Source organism: Garra rufa, chromosome 4 (assembly GCF_049309525.1).
Source record: "Garra rufa chromosome 4, GarRuf1.0, whole genome shotgun sequence".
Classification (NCBI taxonomy): domain Eukaryota; kingdom Metazoa; phylum Chordata; class Actinopteri; order Cypriniformes; family Cyprinidae; genus Garra; species Garra rufa.
The window spans coordinates 50182490-50204202 of NC_133364.1; the positions used below are offsets into that span (position 1 = coordinate 50182490).

At 38.7% G+C, this 21713-nt stretch overlaps 1 protein-coding gene across 1 annotated transcript in view; it reads left to right on the forward strand.

The window, feature by feature from the left end:
- Nucleotides 1-6899: 6899 nt before the first annotated feature.
- Nucleotides 6900-21713, forward strand: part of LOC141334138 (uncharacterized) — a 133065-nt gene continuing 118251 nt past the window's right edge. The window contains exons 1-2 of the mRNA XM_073839274.1: nt 6900-7008; nt 16226-16660. Coding sequence (XP_073695375.1) covers nt 6900-7008; nt 16226-16660 — 544 coding nt within the window. The remainder of the gene's footprint in view (nt 7009-16225; nt 16661-21713) is intronic.

Consider the following 21713-nt stretch of genomic DNA (forward strand, 5'->3'; position numbering starts at 1 on the left):
GTGTTCATCTGTTATTTACAGTTGATATTTATCTAAGGCTTTGTGACTTAAGTGAGTCAATAGATAATTTTAATGATGTATCTTCAAACAGACATTGTAGTAATTTACTGTAAAAAGCCTGGTAAGGTCAGAGCATGGAGATAGACACTTCATATAAAGTCTATATAACAACATGTTTCCATGTAGGACTGAAAATGGTACTTTCTGGCACTTCTGTGAAAAACCATTTGTGGTTTCTTTAAAGCAGCAGCAGGGCCGGCCCGTGGCATAGGCAGCATAGGCAAATGCTAAGGGTGCCGTACATCCAGGGGGCCCCAGAAATGGAGGAAGAAAAAAAAGTGTAACTTCCACTATTCTTAAAACTAGTTGGTATTATGACTTCAGAAAATAATACGCCCACATTAATTTAACTGCATAGCAAAGCCTACTAAGTAGTAGTAGTAGTAGTAGTAGTAATGATAATAATAATAATAATAATAATAATAATAATAATAATAATAATAATAATAATAATATAGCCTACTTGCCTAAGACCTGCTACACGGTGGTTGTTTTTTAATGGGTCAACAAGCTCAACATGTCAAAACGTCCCAAACTGTCTGGTGCCCAGGGGAGGAAAAAAAGAAAAGAAGAGGAGGAAAAACACGACAAAGACAGAGGTAATGTTACGGTAAAGATGATGTCAACAAGGTTATTTTCGTAAAGGAAAAATAAAACTAAGACGAAAACTATTGGTCAGAAAACATTTCCGTAAACTGAAATAAAATAAAAACGTAAAAATAAATGAAAAACTACCCAGCCGGCACATGACCGACCTTCAACGTTGAAATTTGGTTGAAATAAGGTCAGTTGTTGTTTCAACAGTGAAACAACGTTGATGTGACGTTGAATGCTCAATGGTTGAAGATCAGTCAACACATTACCGAAATTCAACGTTGAAATTTGTTTGAAATTAGGTCGGTTGTTGTTTCAATGGTAAAACAACTTTAATAAAAGTTTCAATGCTAAACAGTTATATATGCCTTCAAAAGCAAGTGTTTAAATTATAATATTATTAATAAAAATAATAATAATAATAATAATAATAATAATAATAATAATAATTAACAATGTTAACTTATAAATCAATATAAGATCATGTCTTCAGCATACAAAGAAATGTTTGCCTTTTAAATGATTATGGACATTATTATTTCATGAAACATTATAAAATATAAGTGTATTTAATTATAATCATCACCAACAATAAAACTAAAAACATTTCGCTACCACATGCTGAAACAATTCCTATTGGTTGTTTTACCTTACTGCTTTGATCATGATTGGTTCATCTGGCTGTCATTCAGGAAACTGACAGGTGAAACTGTGCGCGCCTTTGTAATTTAAAAAAATTCGACCGTTACCGCATTTTCTTGTGAGGCTGTGAGCTGCGTAGACTGTATGAGAGCTGCTGCTTACCGAAATTATTCAGTTGGTCCCAAATTATTTTATATTTCCTTGTTATATTTTTATTTTGTGTGAATTTGAATTGTGAGATCCCAACGGAGAACAAAAACCGGAACACAGAGGAAATAGACATGATCTTCGAGTCTCTGAAAACATACAGCACTGGCTAAATCAGGTAAGACAATAAGTATTTATTATTACCTTTTAAAAAATAGTACAAGAGTTTACACATTGGTAAAGGACATGTAAACTGCAGAAGTTAAATACTTGAGTGAGTGTTTGTGCTGCTTTATTATCATAGACAGCTAAAGTTTGAAGCTAATCGCATTTAGAGCGCTAGCAATATTAGCTCATCTGGTCGTATATATCTGGTGTTGTTGTGTGTTGCTAGTATTTGTTAATGTCTGTCTTTTAGAGATTCACATTTTTCTATATAAATGCCATGCATTACTGCAGATGTGTTTACATTTTAATCCTATAATAACAGTCCTAAAGATGACATACTTTATCTTTCTTTTCTGAATATCGTATAATGGCAAATGTCTTTAATTAAAATTAATTAAGATTGTTTAAAGGAATGGTTTAAAACGAAAAACAGCTTTTTAAGAAAATTTCAGTAAACCATTTATTCTTTCTCCTTGTAGAGTCATAGACCTTTCTCACAACTTCTGTATTTTGCACCGGAAATACGCAATTGCTGTGTAAACCTATTTCCGCCCCGGTATGCCGGGAACCAGTTAAACAACAAAGATGGCGCAAACGTCGAGCAAGAGTTGTTGTAGCATACCGGGCTGTTCTTGTAATGCCCACAAGCAGCCTTATTTATCTTTCCACTCCTTCCCTGCTAACGAAGAAGAAAAAGGAAAATGGGTTCAAGCTATTCGGCGGGACCAACTTTTTCAATTAAAAGGGGGAGTACTCATGTCTGCAGCAGACACTTCACACCAGAGGACTACGTCTTGGGGATCACTGTTCGCCGCTTGAAACCAGAGTCTGTCCCTAGCCTTTTTCCTTGGAACAATTACACCTCTAAAGAAAAAAGGGAGTCAGTGTATGATCGGTGCCAAAAGCGACAGCCGTTAACGTCGGTAAGAGACGAGAGGAAAGACGTCGCAAATAAAGCTTTGAAACTGGACCATGATTATGCGACGCTGCCGCCCGCAGGTAAGAAATCCCACCTCCTTAAACGTTAACATTAGCCGCTTTTCCACTATCGTGCCGAACGGTTCTTAGAACGGTCAGGTTTGGTTCCAGTTGTGTTTCCACCTGAGCCTAGTACGGTACGGTTAGACAACCGTGCCAAACCGTGCTGATAGAATGTGTGTGCTAAGCGAAAGCGCGCTATATGATCAAACAGCAGTAAACAGCTGTTACGCTGCGTTCATAGCACATGCATTAATACTGTCAATAAATGTGTTCGTTTTTTTTTAAGTTTTTACCTTCTGTGTCCGTCTCTGTTAACATGCATATCCCTTCAGCATTTGTTGATAACGTTATACCTGTCCTCACCTTCTGTTTATTTTAGTTTTTGCGTTGTTTATAGTTGTCATTTTTTCTGTTATTTAACGCAGTCCCAAAAACAGAAATATCTGATCGTCGTCCATTTATCTGTTTATATTACAATTGCGTTACCAAGGCAACGACTAATGCATTTGTATTTACATTTCAAAAAGTTCCGTTATCAGCACCACAGTGGAAAATGAAACCGTATCTGTGCTGACTGGCCCAGATCAGCACGGAACAGAACGGTTAAGCGAAGAGAACGGTTCGACCCGATAGTGGAAAAGCAGCTATAAATGTCTCATGGTAGAGTGGTGTATTGTTTTCTTTAATCGCTTGTAACAGCTTGTCAGTATTTTGCCACAGCTAAGTTAAGGCTTAAACAGCATTCCTTACCTCATATCACAGTGCCTTACCTGACAATGTTGTTATGTTCATATTAGCCTACCCACCCTGCTTGTTAAAGGTACCTTACATTAGCATTCCCTATCAAGTTATCCATTTCATGTAACCTGTGTTTGGACTGTCCTATAGTCTATATAATGCAAATGGGTGAAATAATGATTCTTTATGGCTACAGTACATACTTAGAGACAAAAGTAAATAAGTCTAATTGTTCATTTCCAAGTTTTATCAGCTTCAAAAGTTGATGGAAATGGACAATCTAACAGTAACATGAAATAAAATATTGTTTATAATTTATAGTTTCACTAAATTGAATTAAGGACTGAAGTTTGTCTTCACAATCACCACAGGTTTGCTGGAGGACAGCATGAATCGTATCCAAGACTTGGAAGCCAAGCTGGAGACAGCCTTGCCAACCCCTGTCCTCTTCAGCCGGTATTGTGCATCAGATGACCAGATCCGATTTTACACTAAATTTCCATCTGAGCGAGTGTTTAAGATCTTCTGGGAATCCATTGCACCATCTGCCTCTCGACTGGTCTACTAGAGCAAAGCTAAGAGGAACAGCGAAAACAGTCCCAGTCCCCCTCGCAGAATGCCATTAATTGATGAATTCCTGATTTACTGCATGCGAGTAGCTGTTGGAATGACGGAGCAGGTCATCGCTGATATGTTCCAGGTTAGTCTTACCACTGTCAGCCGTGTGGCCAATTATCTTTTTTTCATCTTGGGGACACTTCCTCTTTGGGTGAGCAGAGAGAAGGTGAGGTCTATCATGCCAGGAAAATTCAAGAAGTACTGTCCTGGTGTTCGAGTGATACTGGACTGCATTGAGATTGCTGTGGCGGCACCGTCTTCACTCACCCTGCAGTCAGAAACGTTCTCCCACTACAAGAACAGGACAACCTTGAAGGGACTTATTGGAGTTGCTCCCAATGGTTTGGTGACATTTTTCTCACCGCTGTACACTGGAAGCATCTCTGACAAAGAGATAACAAGGATCAGCGGAATCCTTCCCTTACATGAGGCAGGTGATGAAGTGATGGCCGACAAAGGATTTGTCATCGAAAGTCTCCTTTCTGGTGTTGGGGCAAAGCTCATCATCCCACCCTTCAAGCGTTCTGCCCAATTCACAAAAGAGGACACAGAGAAGACACAAGCCATAGCACATCTCAGGAAAGTGGTGGAAAGGGTAATAAGCCGTATTAAGTCCAATCACATCTGGGACTCACGTACCTCTCACTCTGATAGGCACTGTCAGCCAGATCTGGCACAACTGTTGTGTCTTGGTGAATTTTCAAGGACCTTTGTCTTTTGAAGAAGATTGAGATTTGGAGGGTATCTCCCCTTGAGTTAAACAATTAAGGGGGAAATAAGTAAATTGGCTGAAACGGTGGCACATCCCTTAAAGTCTGACTTGTTTGCCTATTCTGTCTTCCTGTTTGTTTAGTCAGGGACTTACCTACTTCTCCTGTGTTTGTGTGTGTATGTAGCCTGGCTGCACCCACCTACATACTTCCATTTAAATTTCATTTTTTTTCTTCAGCACTTACTGAAATCAGTTAAAGTTAAGGGGTCTCATTAGGACCAGGCATATGTTTGTTTGCCAGTTTTGTCCTGGCTGGCTGCAGCTATTTTCTTTTACCCAGTTCCCCATTCCCTTTTTTGCACTACATGACAATACTGATTTGCATGACACCTTTGCTTTGTCTTACATTTACTGACTTATGTAAATACTTTAATAAATATTATATTTTGTTAATCAATTATCTTGTGTGGTCTCCCCTTAATGCCATGTCTACTATAAGCCAAGTGGGAATGGCTGTTACAAGCAACAGGCATACTTTGAATTTTCAGGCCCAAAACAGTATCATACTTGTAACTATTATTCCCACAGGAGCAACTGAACTTAATTTACTGACATTAAAAGGCATGAATTGAATAGACAACTGATTTATTACAATTTACTTTACAATTTACAGTATCAATATCAGTTTCAATAAGGCAATATCAGTATCAATAAGGCAAGGATGAACATTGAGGCAGTGTGATAGATACTTCATTAACTAATTAGTAAATTAACAATAGCAGTTATAAAGACTATTAGTTGTAAAGAAGATTGACATCTAGAAGACATCTAGACTGCTGCCTGGTTCCCTTCTCAAGTTCACTGGCCATTTGTGGAGACACTTGCAAAGACTGTAGGTGCAGTTGCTGGTGTAATGTTGGCACAAAGCTAAGATTGGAGAAAGCACAATCCAAAGAGAGAGGGAGAGCAGGGAATTTGGGAGCCAGGTGGTGCAGTGTAATGTCACTTGATGTTTCAGGTGGACAATGGTATGACATAGGGGATCCACGTGGAACAGGGCCAAATTTAGATGGAGTCAACTCTATCTCAGACAGGCCATCTAACACAAGGGCAATGAGTGGTTGAGGTTGCACCTCATGCAGCCTGGCTCCAGCAGCCATCAAATCGGGGTCAGGAAATGGTCCTAAAGAAAGGATCCAGTAAGCCATTTATCCATTTAATTTCACATTTTGATTTCCAAGAAAAGTAAAATGGACATTAAATTTTGTCTGATCTGAGTATGCCTGGTACAATGTGGACCGAACACCACTATTGCCTCCTGTTGTCGGCTTTTGCACCACCACATGACTGACCGGTTCGGGATGGATTCCCTAAAATTCAAGATAAAATATAAATGCTGTGTGTGTGTGTGTGTGTGTGTGTGTACATATTTTAGTTTGAGGTGATTTTCAGCACACCATTAAACACCACTTCAGTATGTTTTTCTGTAAGAACAATCCTCTGGGATGTTTTATTATTTGAATGTTCTTTATGTACATACCTGTGCACTTTTTTAGACACAGCGGCCTGTGAACAGGACTTTTATTTTTAAGCTGGTGCTGTGACGTCATAGATCTGCGCTGTGCTCCTGCTGTTTGAGCTGAAGAAAGGTTTGTGGTTTTACTCATTTAAAGTGTTTAAACAAAATACAACGCGGTCAGTCTGCTTTATAGTTTTTACAAACATTGTAAAGGTAATTGATCATTGTGTTACACGAGTTACAGAAGAGGTGCGTCTCATTTCAGTCCGTATTTAGTGAATCAGATGATAGTAAACACGGATTTATTCAGTGATGGAGAAACGAATCTTTTCAAAACTCCAGTTCAACTGAATCAATCGCTTCACAAATGATTCACTGCTTTAAATCGCTCGAATCACCGCACACTGTCGACATCTGCTGCTCAAAACACTGGAAATACAACGACAACAACAAACACGTCTAATGATCTTTCACAAACAATAGCAGTTTTCTATGTCTAATATATTAAATTAATTAAAACTAAATGGTAACTGTAATTTCTTTTATTTAATTTTCTGTGTTCAGTTATTATTTATTGGTAAAATTTCAGTGTTTCATGCACACAGAGATTTAGTTTGCATTGATTTTCTTTCTGTTAATTGTTCACATCTTAAACAGGACAAAGTGTTCAAACACAGAAAAACTGGAGGAGCAACTGAGATTCACATACACATTATAAAGATGGCATTTATTAAAGAGGAGAATGAAGACATGAAGATTGAAGAAACATTCAGAGTCAAACATGAAGATACTGAGGAACAAACAAATATGGAGTTTATTGAAGAAGAGAGTGAAGACATGAAGATTGAAGAAACATTCAGAGTCAAGCATGAAGATACTGAGGAACAAACAGGTTGGTTTTCATTCTCAAACCTGAAATGAATATTTATGAATAATGTCACACAGGTGTAGAAATATTGAGACATTTAATTGAAGTGTTGAGATCACATGACAAATAGAAACACTGCCTTCAAGTGCAGCTGAGAAGATCCTGCTTTCACATTGGCCATTTGTTATTATGAGATCATGCATTTAATTTGTAACAATAAAATGGAATTAGTAACATTAAAACCTAATATCTGCTTCTAATATTAAACCATTGATTTCTAGCACTTAGGCTAATTATGCAAAAGTATCTAAGAAAATTACTTATTATGCACAATAGGGATGGTTCGATACATGTATCAGTACCGTTCGGTTCTCTGACAAATTCCAGATAGAAGTGATCATCCCTATCACATATGTGGAGGGACTTAGAGCACATGCAGGTCATAATGTAGTCGTTTGCAATGCACTTGGCGAAGGGAGCGATGTTATCTCCGCATTATCTTCAGCTGGGATGTTTATGTTACAACACAGCATGGTGTCTGTCAGCAGATGTCGCTGTCTTTTAGGGCTGGTCCGAATACCATTTTTTTGAGCTTCGAAGCTTAGGTAGTAATCAACATCGAATATTCGAAGCTTCGGTGGGAGGGGCTGAACACATTCTTCTCTCTAATAAAGGCAGGAATCTCTGTATGCCTTTCTGTTTGCATTTTTTTATGTCGAGAACAGTACATCCAAACGATTTTTGCTGTGGACCCAAGGCAGTGCAGTGTTGCATGTTGGTGTAATATGGACACACCACACGTTCAGAATTAATAAATTGTAATAGAACATTGCTAGTTGGATGCGGCGCGCCAGGCAGAGCTTATATGCTTCATGAACGGAAACCGCGCTAGTGATACAAAAAGTGCAATACTTTTAATAAGGTAGCCTAACATTTTTCCCAAATCAGAAATTAGCACAGTCTTAATGGCACCGTAAAGGGTAGGCTGTTTAAAAAAGAAGAACGGAGAAAATGGCGCGGTGTTTATATATAGGGCTAAATAAATTATTCATATCTACAGTACCGCCGCTCCCTATACGCAGAGTACGCAGTCTGCGGAGGGCACCAACTCCCAGGGGGGCACCATCCCAGCTGCTCAAAAAAATTTTTTTAATTATTTTTATTATTATTTATTTTAGTTTTTATATAGCCTATTATAATAATAAATTAATATTAATAATATACATATACAAATAAACAAAAATATAAACGTATATATTGCATTTTTCTGTGAATGCAGAGTAGGCTAGTAAGCACACGTGATTACGCACAGCGACGCGCCTTTACCTCTGTTTACGGCTGCCTATTTGGCCAAAAATGATGATAATAATTGATGAACAATATGCCTGGTCCTGGTAAGAGACATCAACAGTCCGGCGCCGAGAAACGAAAGAAAAAAAAAAGCCCAAGATGAAGCCCGTGCATCACTTAGGTACGTTCATAATCCTGTGAAACTTTATTTTATTCTGTCGACGTTAATAGTGTTTTAATGTCAGTAATAATTCCACGACTAACGCATCTTTCTTAATATGAATACAAGCAGATCTAAGTAAACAAAATGACTTAAAATGCATTATATTAAAACACTGAGGCAATTATGATTATTGATTAATAATGACCATATAGTGCCATTAAATAACATTGTTAAAATACATAATCTAATACAAAATTAACAGTTTACATTACAATTTTAATAGAAATGCCTGAAAAGGACACAAGGCCTGGTAAATGCAGTTGTTACACTTACATGATGATCGAATTCCTTGTTTAATATTGACCAAACATTTAATTAAAATGTCCACATAATCTTTCCTATCATTTCCTCAACAAAAATATGTGGACATCATAACCCTTGTCTGCTTTATTGTCAAAACTGCCACATGTACAGTGCATGTACAGGTAAAAACATAGAATGAAATATATTTTAAAAAATACAGACAAACACAAATATTATATATTCTATAAAACACAATTTACAAGCATGGATATGATAGAAAGATAGATAAAAAGGCAGATAACCATGGTTTTTATAGTAAAACTGCTTAATTTCCTTTTGTATGATTCTGAAATTATTAAATCAATCAGACAACTGTATTAATCATAGCTATTGGAGGTAACTCTTTTTTGTTGATAAAACTCTTGCCTAAGTATATTATTTTGAACCCCAAAATAAATGATGGCCAAACATTATTAACAAACGTGGGTGTTTATTTGAGCTCTTCAGTCAGTGAACATTTAGCCTACAAAACGCGAAAATAAATCAAATAAATAATACATTTAAATATGAATCTAGCCTACATAAGAATGTTAAATCGGCTATTAAACAAACATTCGTTTCAATCATTACTAAAACCTCGCCCGGACCTTCTCCGTCAGCTCATCAGAATTACTGGCCCGAGTCTGACTGGAACCGGTCTGTTTTCTCTTTCTCTTCCCCATTGCACAGCTGCTGTTTTTAATAGCAAAGTGATTACATTTATTTTCGTTTACTTAGGTTATAAAGTTAATTTAGAAATATATTTGGAACATTTTTTATTTGTTAAATTTAAGTTTTTGTTTTTTTAAAGTAACGACCAAGTCATCACGATTTCAATTAAAACCCATAGATATAAGCACGCTTTGCAGAACATGAAGCGCCAGCCAGCGCTATGTGAAACTTCATTTTTGCTCATAAAGGTAAGACTAATATATCATCCGAAACTATAAAAAAATAATTTAAATCGAAAACAAAACTCTCCCTTTAGCTTTGGGCCTAATGCATGCATTTAGGTATTAAAGGCACTAGAAGCAAAACAGCCCTAGTTTTGCTTCAACCATTCAAGTGGGACCGACTGTACTCTATAGTGTCTCTTAAATATTACTCAATTTCTCTCTCTCTCTCTCTCTCTCTCTCTCTTTTTTTTTTTTGCTGTTTCTGTGTTAGTGGCGCAGTAGTCTGATCTTCTTCATTCATTTAAGGGCGAATGAGAACCGTTTCGCGGGGGATGCAAGGTGTATGAAAAAAAATTAATATTCGAATCTCAAAATTTAAAATCGAATGCCAACCCACCGAACGAATATTCGAATATTCTGGTCCAGCCCTACTGTCTTTTTATTGTTAGCATAACTAAGCGAATCTGCTTAGTGCTGACAGACGCAGGTGTGTTCGACTTGAAGCGGCGCTGCAGCCACCGATCTGTTTATGACATCAAAATACTGCGAAAGCGCTTGACAGCGGATGGTTCTATATTCTCGTTGTAATAACTCTTGTGTTGCTCTGATGTCAAACATCGATCGGTGCCTGCAGCGCTGCTTCAAGTCAAACACACCCGTGTCTGTCAGCACTAAGCAGATTCGCTTAGTCTCCCCACAAAGGTGATAGGGTTGATCACTTCCATTTGGAATTCGTCCGAGAACCAAACGGTACTGATACATGTATCAAACCATCCCTAATGCACAAAGCAGATCTTGAAATGTGAGTGATTACATTTGGTTACTGCATGGTGTCTGCATTTGTTCATTTAAAGATATTTTTGTGACCCTGGACCACAAAATCAGTCATAAGGTTAAATTTGACAAAACTGAGATGTATACATCATATACAAGCTCAATAAATAAGCTTTCTATTGACATATGGTTTGTTAGGATAGGACAATATTTGGCCGAGATACATTATTTAAAATCTGAAATCTGAGAGTGCAAAAAAATTTAAATACTGAGAAAATCACCTTTAAAGTTCTCCAAATTAAGTTCTTAACAATGCATAATACTAGGATAATCTTCATGGAACATGATCTTTACTTAATTTTCTAATGATTTTTGGCATCAAAGGAAAATCTATAATTTTGACCCATACAATGTATTTTTGGCTATTGTTACAAATATACCCCAGCGACTTAAGACTGGTTCTGTGGCCCAGGGTCACATTTGATAAGCATATAAAACATCCAGTGGACACTAAAGCTACATCTAAATGAATCCGCATACAATTCAAATAACCTTTTTGTTTTAAAATTTTAAAAACAGACTGTACATAGAGACTGATTTAAGAAACTCTCTTCAATACAGAAACATGTTGTGTGAGTTATTGTTTTTTAAATAATGTCATCTGTCAACGCCTCTAGTCAGACACTGCTACATCACGTAACAAAAACATGAACAAGCACTCAATGATTGTCTTTTTATTAAGTAACATTAATAAATGTGTTTTTTTTTTTAAATAAGTGTACCGCATGCAAGGTTTATGCGCATAGTCAAAATTGTCCTTTCTGTTTTTAAGTGTATCTCTGTGGCAGAATTACAGCGCTACATACTTATCTGGCATATATACTACATACTTCCCTCTCAAGGTAACGTTGAATCGCATCCTCTCGGGGGCCCTATGGGGAACGGCATCAGTGTGGCACACTCTGATAAGGCTAATCCCCTTGGAATTACCCCCTTCAGTCTGAGGGCAGGGGAGATTGCTGTTTCTATGCAGCTATATGAGCGAAGGGTTGATGGAAAGGGCGTGCTCCCCTTTCCGGGAAAACCCCGGTCTCCTTGGGCCCAACTACACTTAGGTATCATCACAGATACCTTTTGACCATCTGCTACCTATGATAGAGATAACGTTGTTCCTCATAGCGCCCCCTAAAAGATGATCGTTCTCTATCTCAGGGAAGGGAACGTCTCAGGTTACGTATGTAACCCTGGTTCCGTGAGGGAACGAGACACTGCATTGAACGCTATGGGGAATGCCATTGGCGTAGTCAGCAGCCAATCAGATGCAGTCGCAGCAGAAGACGTTCATCCCACGAGGACTGACTGTGCATGCTCCGCTCTCGAGCAGACCACAAACAGACTGTGCGTATCCCCACCAACAATGAAGTGTTGGCAGGGAGGAACACACCATCTGTAAGTTCCCCCTCTACAAATATCTGAAAACGCTAAAGATGATTTTAAGGCTATAGAGAGAGGCTCTATAGCCAAAGCAAAACAGAGAGGTGAGAATGGACACCCTTGACGGGTGCCACGAGAAAGCGAGAAATAAGGGTAATTTTCAGAGTTTGTTTTCACGCAAGCTGAGTGAGTGGAATTTAGTTAACGAATCAATGAGATGAATTTAGATCTGAATCCAGATTTTTGTAAAACCATGAATAAGTAATCTCACTCCACCAGGTCAAAAACCTTCTCTGCATCGAGAGAGATGAAGACCGGGATGGAGTAAAGATTACATTCAAAAGTCTACGTATATTGGACGTTAACTGACGGCCCATTGTAAAGCCATCTTATTTACCGCAGCTCAAACCTGCAGAATTCACCTGCTCATCATGGAAATGCACATTAGTCCATTATTGCCAAAGTCAGTTAGGAAAGTTCTTCTGGGAAAACGACTCCACTGCCTCAGAAGAATCAAAGATCCGTTCCGCGCCATTATAGCTCACTCGGAGGTGAGCCGTACAGCATTCCAAATCGTACTCCTTGCTTGTAAAGTAGGCTCTTGATCTTGTTAAACGCTGCTCGTGTCCTCGCCAACTCTATGCTGAAGTCCTCGAACATCTTGATCTTGTGGCGTTTGTAGGAAATGTCCTTTTGGGATTTAGAGTATCTCATGACAGTTTCATTAATGATGTATCAGTGAAATCTGATTATCAAAAGCAGTGGGGTTTCATCTGCGCGAGGTTTAGGCTGGAGACTGTGCTGGACATGATCCAGCTCGGGTGGTTCTGCTAGGTTATCGCCAAGAATCTCGGAAAGCAGGTTAGACACATACTCCCTTGGGTTCTTTCCTTCAGTGTCCTCCGGTAAATCTACAAGTTGTACATTTTGCCACTTCGAGCGAGATATCAAATCTTCTATATTAGCTTTAAGAGCCTGTGTTTTCCTTTTCGGTGTTTATCAGTTTTGAATGAAGAGCTTTTACATCAAGCTCAAGCTAAGTTATTCGGTCACTGTGTTCTGAAAGGCCCACTTCCATCTCGTTGATCGTCGCTGCCTGTGCTTTTAACCCCTTAAGCTCTGCGGCTATTTGGGGGATTTCCGCCTGCATTTGGCCTACCTAAATTCAAATGGTTCCCCTATACACATACAATGGAGGAAATAAAAAAAAAATGGTTTCATTGTATAGAAAACCATTTAAACTACATAATATCAGTGTAATTCTTTATAAATAACATTATATAGGTTTCAAAAACTACAATAAAAACAAAAAAATCATAGGCGCTTTTTGATTTTTTTTTTCAAAAGTTTTTTTTTGAAAGTCTGTAACTCAGGATTTAGGTGTCTCAGTTCTTTGCAAATTGTTTTGTTTGATTCCACTAGGTCTCAGGATATACCAGAAAAAAGATTTTTTCATATAACAGTTTCTAATTGAAAGTTATTGAATTATAACCGAAGGGAGTCACATTACCCCTTTTACCCCTATTTCCCCACTTTTTTCCCCCTAAAAGTATACTTCTGTTTCTTAGCAAAAACAGGTTTTATAAAGCATATTACCCCTTAGAATACTATTTTACTATGTACCATAGCACTTTTCATGATTATTGACTGAATTATGTTTCATTTTTATGTTTGCCTGTGTATTTACTGAAACACCTACTGTACTTTATTGTCAATATTCAATATACACTCAATACATAGCTTAGCAGATTGTTTTGGTGTCCTTTACGTTTCAAAGTAATTATAGGAATAAAACAAACCTGAATAGAAGCGCTGTAATACTTATAGACGCGCTTATGAGCCGCGGATCCTCTGCTCTCCATGAAAACGGCCCGTTATTTATTCATTTAGCGTCTATTTTGGATAATGGCGACCGCTATATTCCTCTGAGACATTATATCTACGCTCAAAGAGTCCAAAAACTACATATCCCACAATTCCCCGAACCGTCGAAGCATCTTGTGTGACCCGGAACCTCTCCATGACACTTCTTCTTCTACGCGCTGGATATGCGTCTGTGTCATCGTTCACAGCTCTGTTCAGCACAGCGGGCGGCCGGCGACTGTAATCTGATCTACTGAGACGCTCTGAGTGCGGCCGCAGACACACACGCACCTGTTTGAGCGGTTCAGAGCGCACACACATAAGAGCGCAAGTGTTTGGAAAAAGCGCGTTTGGCAAAACAACGGATTTCTCAGCAATGAAGCAACGCATAAACGTGAGAATGGTCTCGTTTGAAAGAAGAGACCCTAATCTAAAAGATAAAATGGCTTTTTGTTTAGTTTGTGGCTATTTGCGGCTAACTGAAGCAGTAGAATATGGAGGAAAGTTATAGAATACGTCATTTTACTCTTGAGGTAATATTCTGACATCGCGATTCGATTGAAGATTATTTGATCTGTGTTTGTCACACAATAAAATGATTTACATAGTCAGATTCTTGAGAATGAGAGCTTTCTTGTGATATATGACTTGTCTGTTTTGTGAAAAATATAAGAAAAACACATTCTTTCTAAGAATTCTTCACAATCGTTAGGCGGAAATTTGTGTGTGGAACAACATAAATTCTAAGCATAATTTTACTACTTTATGAATCATAAAACTAGAAGTTATGGTATTCCACGTAAAGAGGAGACTCTAAGCTTTCAAATGAGACTAGCTGATACTATATGAGGAAGGTCGTGTAAATGAAGCAGCAACATTTTGAAACACTTTTTGGACCCGCCGGCAGAGTTTAAGGTCGCACTGAATGATTCGACTGAAGACCGAATTGTTTCCAGAGAAGTGTTTAAAAGTGCAACGAATTCCCCAGTCATCTCTTTTTTGAATCTTTCAAGCTCCTTAACTTGGGATGCGATTGTAAGCTGTGAAGATGTGGATTCGTTATCCGCCATTTTGCTGCTTTCTTGACAGGCCCGATCATGGTGAGCTTGTTGTTTACCACCTGTCCTAGTAGACTTGCTCATTTTAAATGAAAATTCTGACGGCGTAGACTTTCAAAAAATAAAAATTAGGTCCAACAAGTTTGATGTGCTAATCAAATAAGGTGTATTCTTAAGATATTACATGAAATAACATGGAGCGCAGACACCGTGCGTCTCACCACCACATTACCAAACTGAAAGTCCCGGACCAGGTTAGTTTAGCTGCATTAGTTGCCAGAGTTTCCCAGTGCTCCGGCTGCATGTTTAATTTAATTTAATTTTATGTTTCTAGAGATGTAATTATAATATTACTAATGTTTTTTACATAAACATTTAAAATTGAGTGATTTACATTTTTTAAAGGTGCAATGTGTAATATTTAAGATGATCTCTAGACAGAAATGCAATATAGTATACATAACCTTACTTAATGAATCATTGTTTTTATTACCTTAGAATTATCAGTTTATATCTAAATAGACCGCGGGTCCCCTCACATGGAAGTCGCCGTGTTGTTTCTACAGTTGCCCTAAACGGACAAACTGCTCTACAGATCGCGTTTCATCACTGTTGTTCTAGCGGAAAAACACTGACACAATGATGAACATGTAACTGTAATATTCACAATAACATTGTTTTATTGAATTATTAAGTAAATATAATTCCTTAATTTATGTTTTAAAAGAAACGTAATTACTCTTTGCTCTCTAAAACGACGAAATCTTAATCCCGTGTGGGCCACTGTAGCTTCTGTAAAGACAGGGGTGAGCGGTGGATGCGAGCCGTTGGTTGCATTTCACAATCTCACCACTAGATGCCGCAAACATCTACACACTGCACCTTTAAATAAGATTGTTGAGAGATTTGACATGAGATGACAGTTTTCCACCATTTATTATCCTCTGACAGTCTGTTTTGGTGTTTTCCATTTGAAAGGTCAAGGGTAACAGTCAACTTTTATGATTGCCCCTTAATAAGACCTCAGAAGGAATTTTGTGATGAATTTTTCATCTGATGGTTAAGTGGGGAGTCCCCTTTCTTTTTTCCCAGTGTCTCTCTAAATTTTTTGAATATACCCCTTAGGGACATAAAAATTGTATATAATAATTGAGATCAGTCTATATAGATTTAATTAATTGGACAACAGCCAACTTAATCTCTGTAGTGTACCGGCCGACCAGGATCAGGTTTGGAGACCCTGGTATAGGATCTAGCGTACATGCATTGATTATCTACATGTTGTGATGTTAACTGCTTTGTGCCATTAAACTGGGGTTAACTTTTATCTCTTTGTTTTTCCACCTTAGACCTTACAGCACTGAAAGAGGAGAGAGAAGTACTGAATGAAACTGAAGAGAAAGATCAGTTTGAGAATCTTCATAATTTCGTACCTGGAGAAAAGTCTTTTGGTTCTTTAGAGTTTGAAAAGACTTCTAAACAAAAAAGTGCTCAAAATACAGGAACTATGAGTATTTTCACTTGCTGTCAGTGTGGAAAGAGTTTCAAACAACATGCACACCTTAAAAGTCACATCAGAATTCACACTGGAGAGAAGCCTTATTCATGCAAACAGTGTGGAAAGAGTTTCACTGAAAAAGGAAGCCTTAACAGACACATGAGATTTCACACTGGAGAGAAGCCTTACTCATGCAACGAGTGTGGAAAGAGTTTTAGTGATAAAGGAAACCTTAACAGACACATGAGATTTCACACTGGAGAGAAGCCTTACTCATGCAAACAGTGTGGAAAGAGTTTCACTGAAAAAGGAAGCCTTAACAGACACATGAGATTTCACACTGGAGAGAAGCCTTACTCATGCAACGAGTGTGGAAAGAGTTTTAGTGATAAAGGAAACCTTAACAGACACATGAGATTTCACACTGGAGAGAAGCCTTACTCATGCAAACAGTGTGGAAAGAGTTTCACTGAAAAAGTCAAACTTAACAGACACATGATATTTCACACTGGAGAGAAGCCTTACTCATGCATAGAGTGTGGAAAGAGTTTCACTGATAAAGGAAACCTTAACAGACACATGAGATTTCACACTGGAGAGAAGCCTTACTCATGCAAACAGTGTTCAAAGAGTTTCAATGATAAAGGAAACCTTAACAGACACATGAGATTTCACACTGGAGAGAAGCCTTACTCATGCAAAGAGTGTGGAAAGAGTTTCGCTGATAAAGGAAACCTTAACAGACACATGAGATTTCACACTGGAGAGAAGCCTTACTCATGCAAACAGTGTGGAAAGAATTTCACTGAAAAAGAAAACCTTAACAGACACATGAGATTTCACACTGGAGAGAAGCCTTACACATGCCAACAGTGTGGAAAGAGTTTCACTCTAAAAAGATGCCTTAACAGACACATGAGAGTTCACACTGGAGAGAAGCCTTACACTTGCAAACAGTGTGGAAAGAGTTTCAGTCAAAAAGGAAGCCTGTACAGGCACATGAAAATTCACGATAAAGAGAAGCCTAACAGATCACCTTAACATGGACAGAGTTTCAAACAAAATGTCTAGAACGGACAGATCCGGTCCTCTATTTTGATTGGCCACAATCAAAGCTGTTGTAAATTACTCTACAAACATACACACCTCTTTGTTTCTCTGCAACCACATTGTTGAAAGCACAGTTACAGCTGAGGTCAAAAGTTTACATCCCCCTTTCAGAATCTGCAAAATGTTCTCTTGTCAAAACAATCCTAAACGATTCCAATAAGAATCCTATATAGGGCTCCTACAATGATAGAAATTCTAATTTACATTTTAAACCAAAGTGTTTGGTTCATGGTACACTTTACCATGTCAACTAGCTATATTGTATTGGACTGAGCTTAATGCATAAATGTGCAAAGAATAATATGGACGATAGACAATGTATTTGCTCTGTCTACGATTTAAGAACTTCATATTTGTATGCCATGAATTTAAGGGTGAAACACACAGTTTTTTGATTGAAGCACAATAAAGGACACTGTTAGCATTTCAACATCAGCATGTGCATGGATTTAATTTGCACAGTCAGTTGCTTTTCTCTTCTACCATCAATATTGCAGCTTTGTCGAAGGCTGTTATAATTATATAGTCATATATATATATAGTCATTATATAGTAAATAGTCGACAATGGCAAACTGGTGTGGTGAAGACAAACAGGAAGGGGAATCGATAGTCCAGTCAATGGGTTGAGGCGGGTGGCGATCCAAGGGGAAAGTCCGTGCAACGAGCGAGGGTCGGTAATAGGCAGGCGGCAAACGTTCACACACGATAAATATTCCGGTTGGCAACAGTGGAGGCGAGCCTATGGCCTTGGAGAAAACCTCCAAACCCGATGGAAGGGGCAGCGTAGGTAAATAGCTGTATATCAATTGGTGAGAAAAGCAGGTTGTTGTAGAAAAAGGATAAGCCATTCCATGCTTAAGGAAGGCTATCCATAGGTTTCGTTTGTTGAGGCATGAGTCAGTTAGGAATATTTGGTCTTCCAAAGTGTGTGCGGAGGATGCGAGGAAGAAGAGCTGGTAGATGAAGGGGCGGCCTTGAAATTTTTGTGAATCCAAATTTATACCAAAGAATTGAATGGAGGTGCTAGGGCCTATGCTTTTGTCTTGGGTGAGGGGAAAAGCTTTTGGGTTGTCGAGAGATGTGCGGCTGGGAAGGAGTTGGGGGGGGCAAGATGATTAAGAAAACACCTAAAAGATGAATCAAATAAGGTAAATGATAATTATTGGAGAGGATAAAACTAATTGCTTCTGACAGGTATCTAAGAATTTAGGGCTGCTTCTAAAGCCATCTGGGTGGATGGGCATGACTTTAAAGGCAGAGGTAATGTGAACTTTGTCCAGCCAAGCACTGCTACCTGCTTCTTTGATCATGGTGATGGCTATGTAAATGTCAGGATAGTGGAGAGAAAATTATTTGAGCGGGATGTAAGAATTAACTCAAATTTAAAGTTGATTTGGGTATGGGTTGCGTAGGCTCTGAACGTTCAAACCGGGATGCGAAAGTCTTTTCAGTTTCTTGTGAGTTCTGGAGGGCAAGAATGCCTTGTAGCTGGAACGAGCAGGCGATCTTCGGCAGAGAAAGTTTAGAGTCTTTCAGGATGTTTCGGGGCTCTTCTCGCTCAGTTAAATCAGTTCAAGTCGGCACTTCAAGCGCAAATTCAAGCCAATTTTCTGGTTCGGGCCAATAGGTTTTAAGGGGTCTGTTAGACACGACCCTGGGGCTTGAAGTCCAATGGCGTTTACACGGGGGCGGGGTCACACTTGATGCAACTCCTTCTGGCATGTGACTTATTAGGACACAGATTTATCTTCAATTTGGCTATCATTTATCATAAACTACAGCAATGCATAAAATTCTCATTCACTCAGACAACCTGCATTCGTTATGACCTTTCAAACAAAACCAAATATAGAAATATAAGGTAACACATGGGATACATATTTAATAACTTGGTTAATTTAGGCACACAATAGTAAAGTACACGATTACACGGCACACATTGAACATACAGGAAGGAGGGTGCCCTATACCTTCGCATAGTAAGTTCGATTGATTGAAATAGAGTTCTTTGTTTCTTTTTCGCCTTTGCATCATATTTGATAGCATGTAACGCACGTAGCGTGAGTTCATTTTCGTGCAGTGTGAAGGGAATTCTGAGGGGGGTTTCGCAGCAGGAAGGCTATCCTGTGATCCCTCATTTTTCTTAACTCGATTTGTTAACTCAAGTCACAAATGGGTCAGGCGACCAGTTCTTTGGAGGGTCTCAGAAGAGGGGGTGATCCCTGCAGATTGCCCTCTTCCTGTGTCAGCGAATTCTTAGTCATGTGTTTGGTGAAGGTGACAAATCTCTGTTTGTTTTAATGAGTCTCTCAGCACAAATAGCTAGTTGTTAATTTGATAGGATTATCCTTTATTGCTGCTTTGCTTCCAGGGGCGATCGGCAGACGGAGCTTTGGCGTAGACAAAGAGTCGCCCAGTGGCTTCACGCCGTTTTGGCAAATGGTTCAGATAAAAGAATCTTTGATCGTCCTTGGAGTATGGAGATTTGTTCGTTACTTGTGTTTTGCGTAACTGAAATCCTACAGGGACGAGACTCTTAATGCTCGGAAACTGGGAATTATGTGAGGATGAAAGATGGATTATGAGGTGTTTTTTACCTAAATTTTTTTTGGTTGCTACGCCGATGGGCCTAATGCGAAAAATGCTGGGGCAGAAGAAAATGAGGGAAGGAGAGGAAAAGATGGCACCATTAGTGGAGGCGTGCTCGTGCTTTGGGTGATTCCTGGGGTGGAGGAAAACAGAGGGAAGGAGAGAGGGAATAGCTGGTACTGTAGCTTGTGTCAAAGGCAGTGGCATACTCACACTATGAGTGACTTCTGAGGCAGAAGAATAAGTGGGAAGGAGAGCGGGAATAGCTGGCGCTGGGGCTTGCACTGTTAGCGGAGATGGGTAGGAGAGGGGGTTAGGAGTGTGGTTAGGCATCGGCTGCAAATTGTTTTAGATCACTTGCTCCGAGACGTAGAAGCAGTGTCTGATTCATGAACAAACTTATTCTTTTCAATGAAAGTGTTAAGTCATTGTGCAAATTGCACCAAACGATTCATTCACATCTTAAACTGGTCCAATTGCAGCTGTTCTTGAGTCGACAACTCACTGAATATTAGCTATTTAGAGCAAGTACGATTCACAAATAAGAACCGGGAGATCTTGTGAGCGCTTGCGCGACTGGTGCTGTGAAAAGTAAGTTAAAATGTTGAATTTCTAAGATTAATTATTGTAACTGTCAGTTGTTTGCTGTTTGTAACTGTTTAAATCTGCTGTAAAGGGTGATATATTTAAGCCCACTGAAATGATTGAATGTAGACACATCGACATAATTGTCTCAATTAGTGATGCGCGGGTCGGGTTTTTTTTTCAACCTGCAGGTCCCGCTATTATGAAATTATTTGGCCCGACCCACTGTGTTTATTTTTATAACCCGCCCCGCCCCGCACCCGCGTCCATTAAATAGACATACTATGCATTGTAATGCAAATGAAAACACCTTTTTTTTTGCCCGTAAGTGCTTGTAAACATCGCCCTTTAAATTGGCAACAACATAATATGCGATTACGAATATGAACCATAAATCAAATCATATTAATAACAAGATAATAAGTGGTGTAACGTTAGTGGTGCCGGAAGAAAAGTGGGTATATATGCTTCATTTATGAATATCGTTTTGAACTTTCTACTTGAACGCATTCGTTTACTGGATCCTTGGACTGAAAGGTTTACAGGTTCACTGGTTTAAGGAAGTTCTGATCATAAAAATCTGCACATTTTTATTTGTAAGGTATTGTTTTTGTTATTATGTACAGTTTAAAATGACTAGGGTGCGGGAGACGCAGCGGGCGCAATAACCAAATACTTTTCAAAGCAAGCAGGCGCCACAGTCCTGACTGCATCATTGCTGTCTTTATTGTGTGTTTTTAGCGAATATTTACATTCATTCACATATGACTGGATGTGGTTGACTGTCATGATTTTGGCTAATGCAGGATAATGCGCATCAGAGGAGATTTAAATACGCATAGCACCAGGCCTGCAGAGCTGAATGTGCGTTCGCTTGATGTACTTGTGGCTGGCAACAGGAGCTGCTTGGCGCTTTCGTGACGTGACGTGTTGATAACCTTATTAAAGAACTTAAAAAAATATGAAAATATATTCCCAAATATGTAACATAGGCTATAGGGAATTCCTAACTGCTGTAACCTTAACAATTTTAGCAAAATGCTACGCATTTAGCCCTATGTG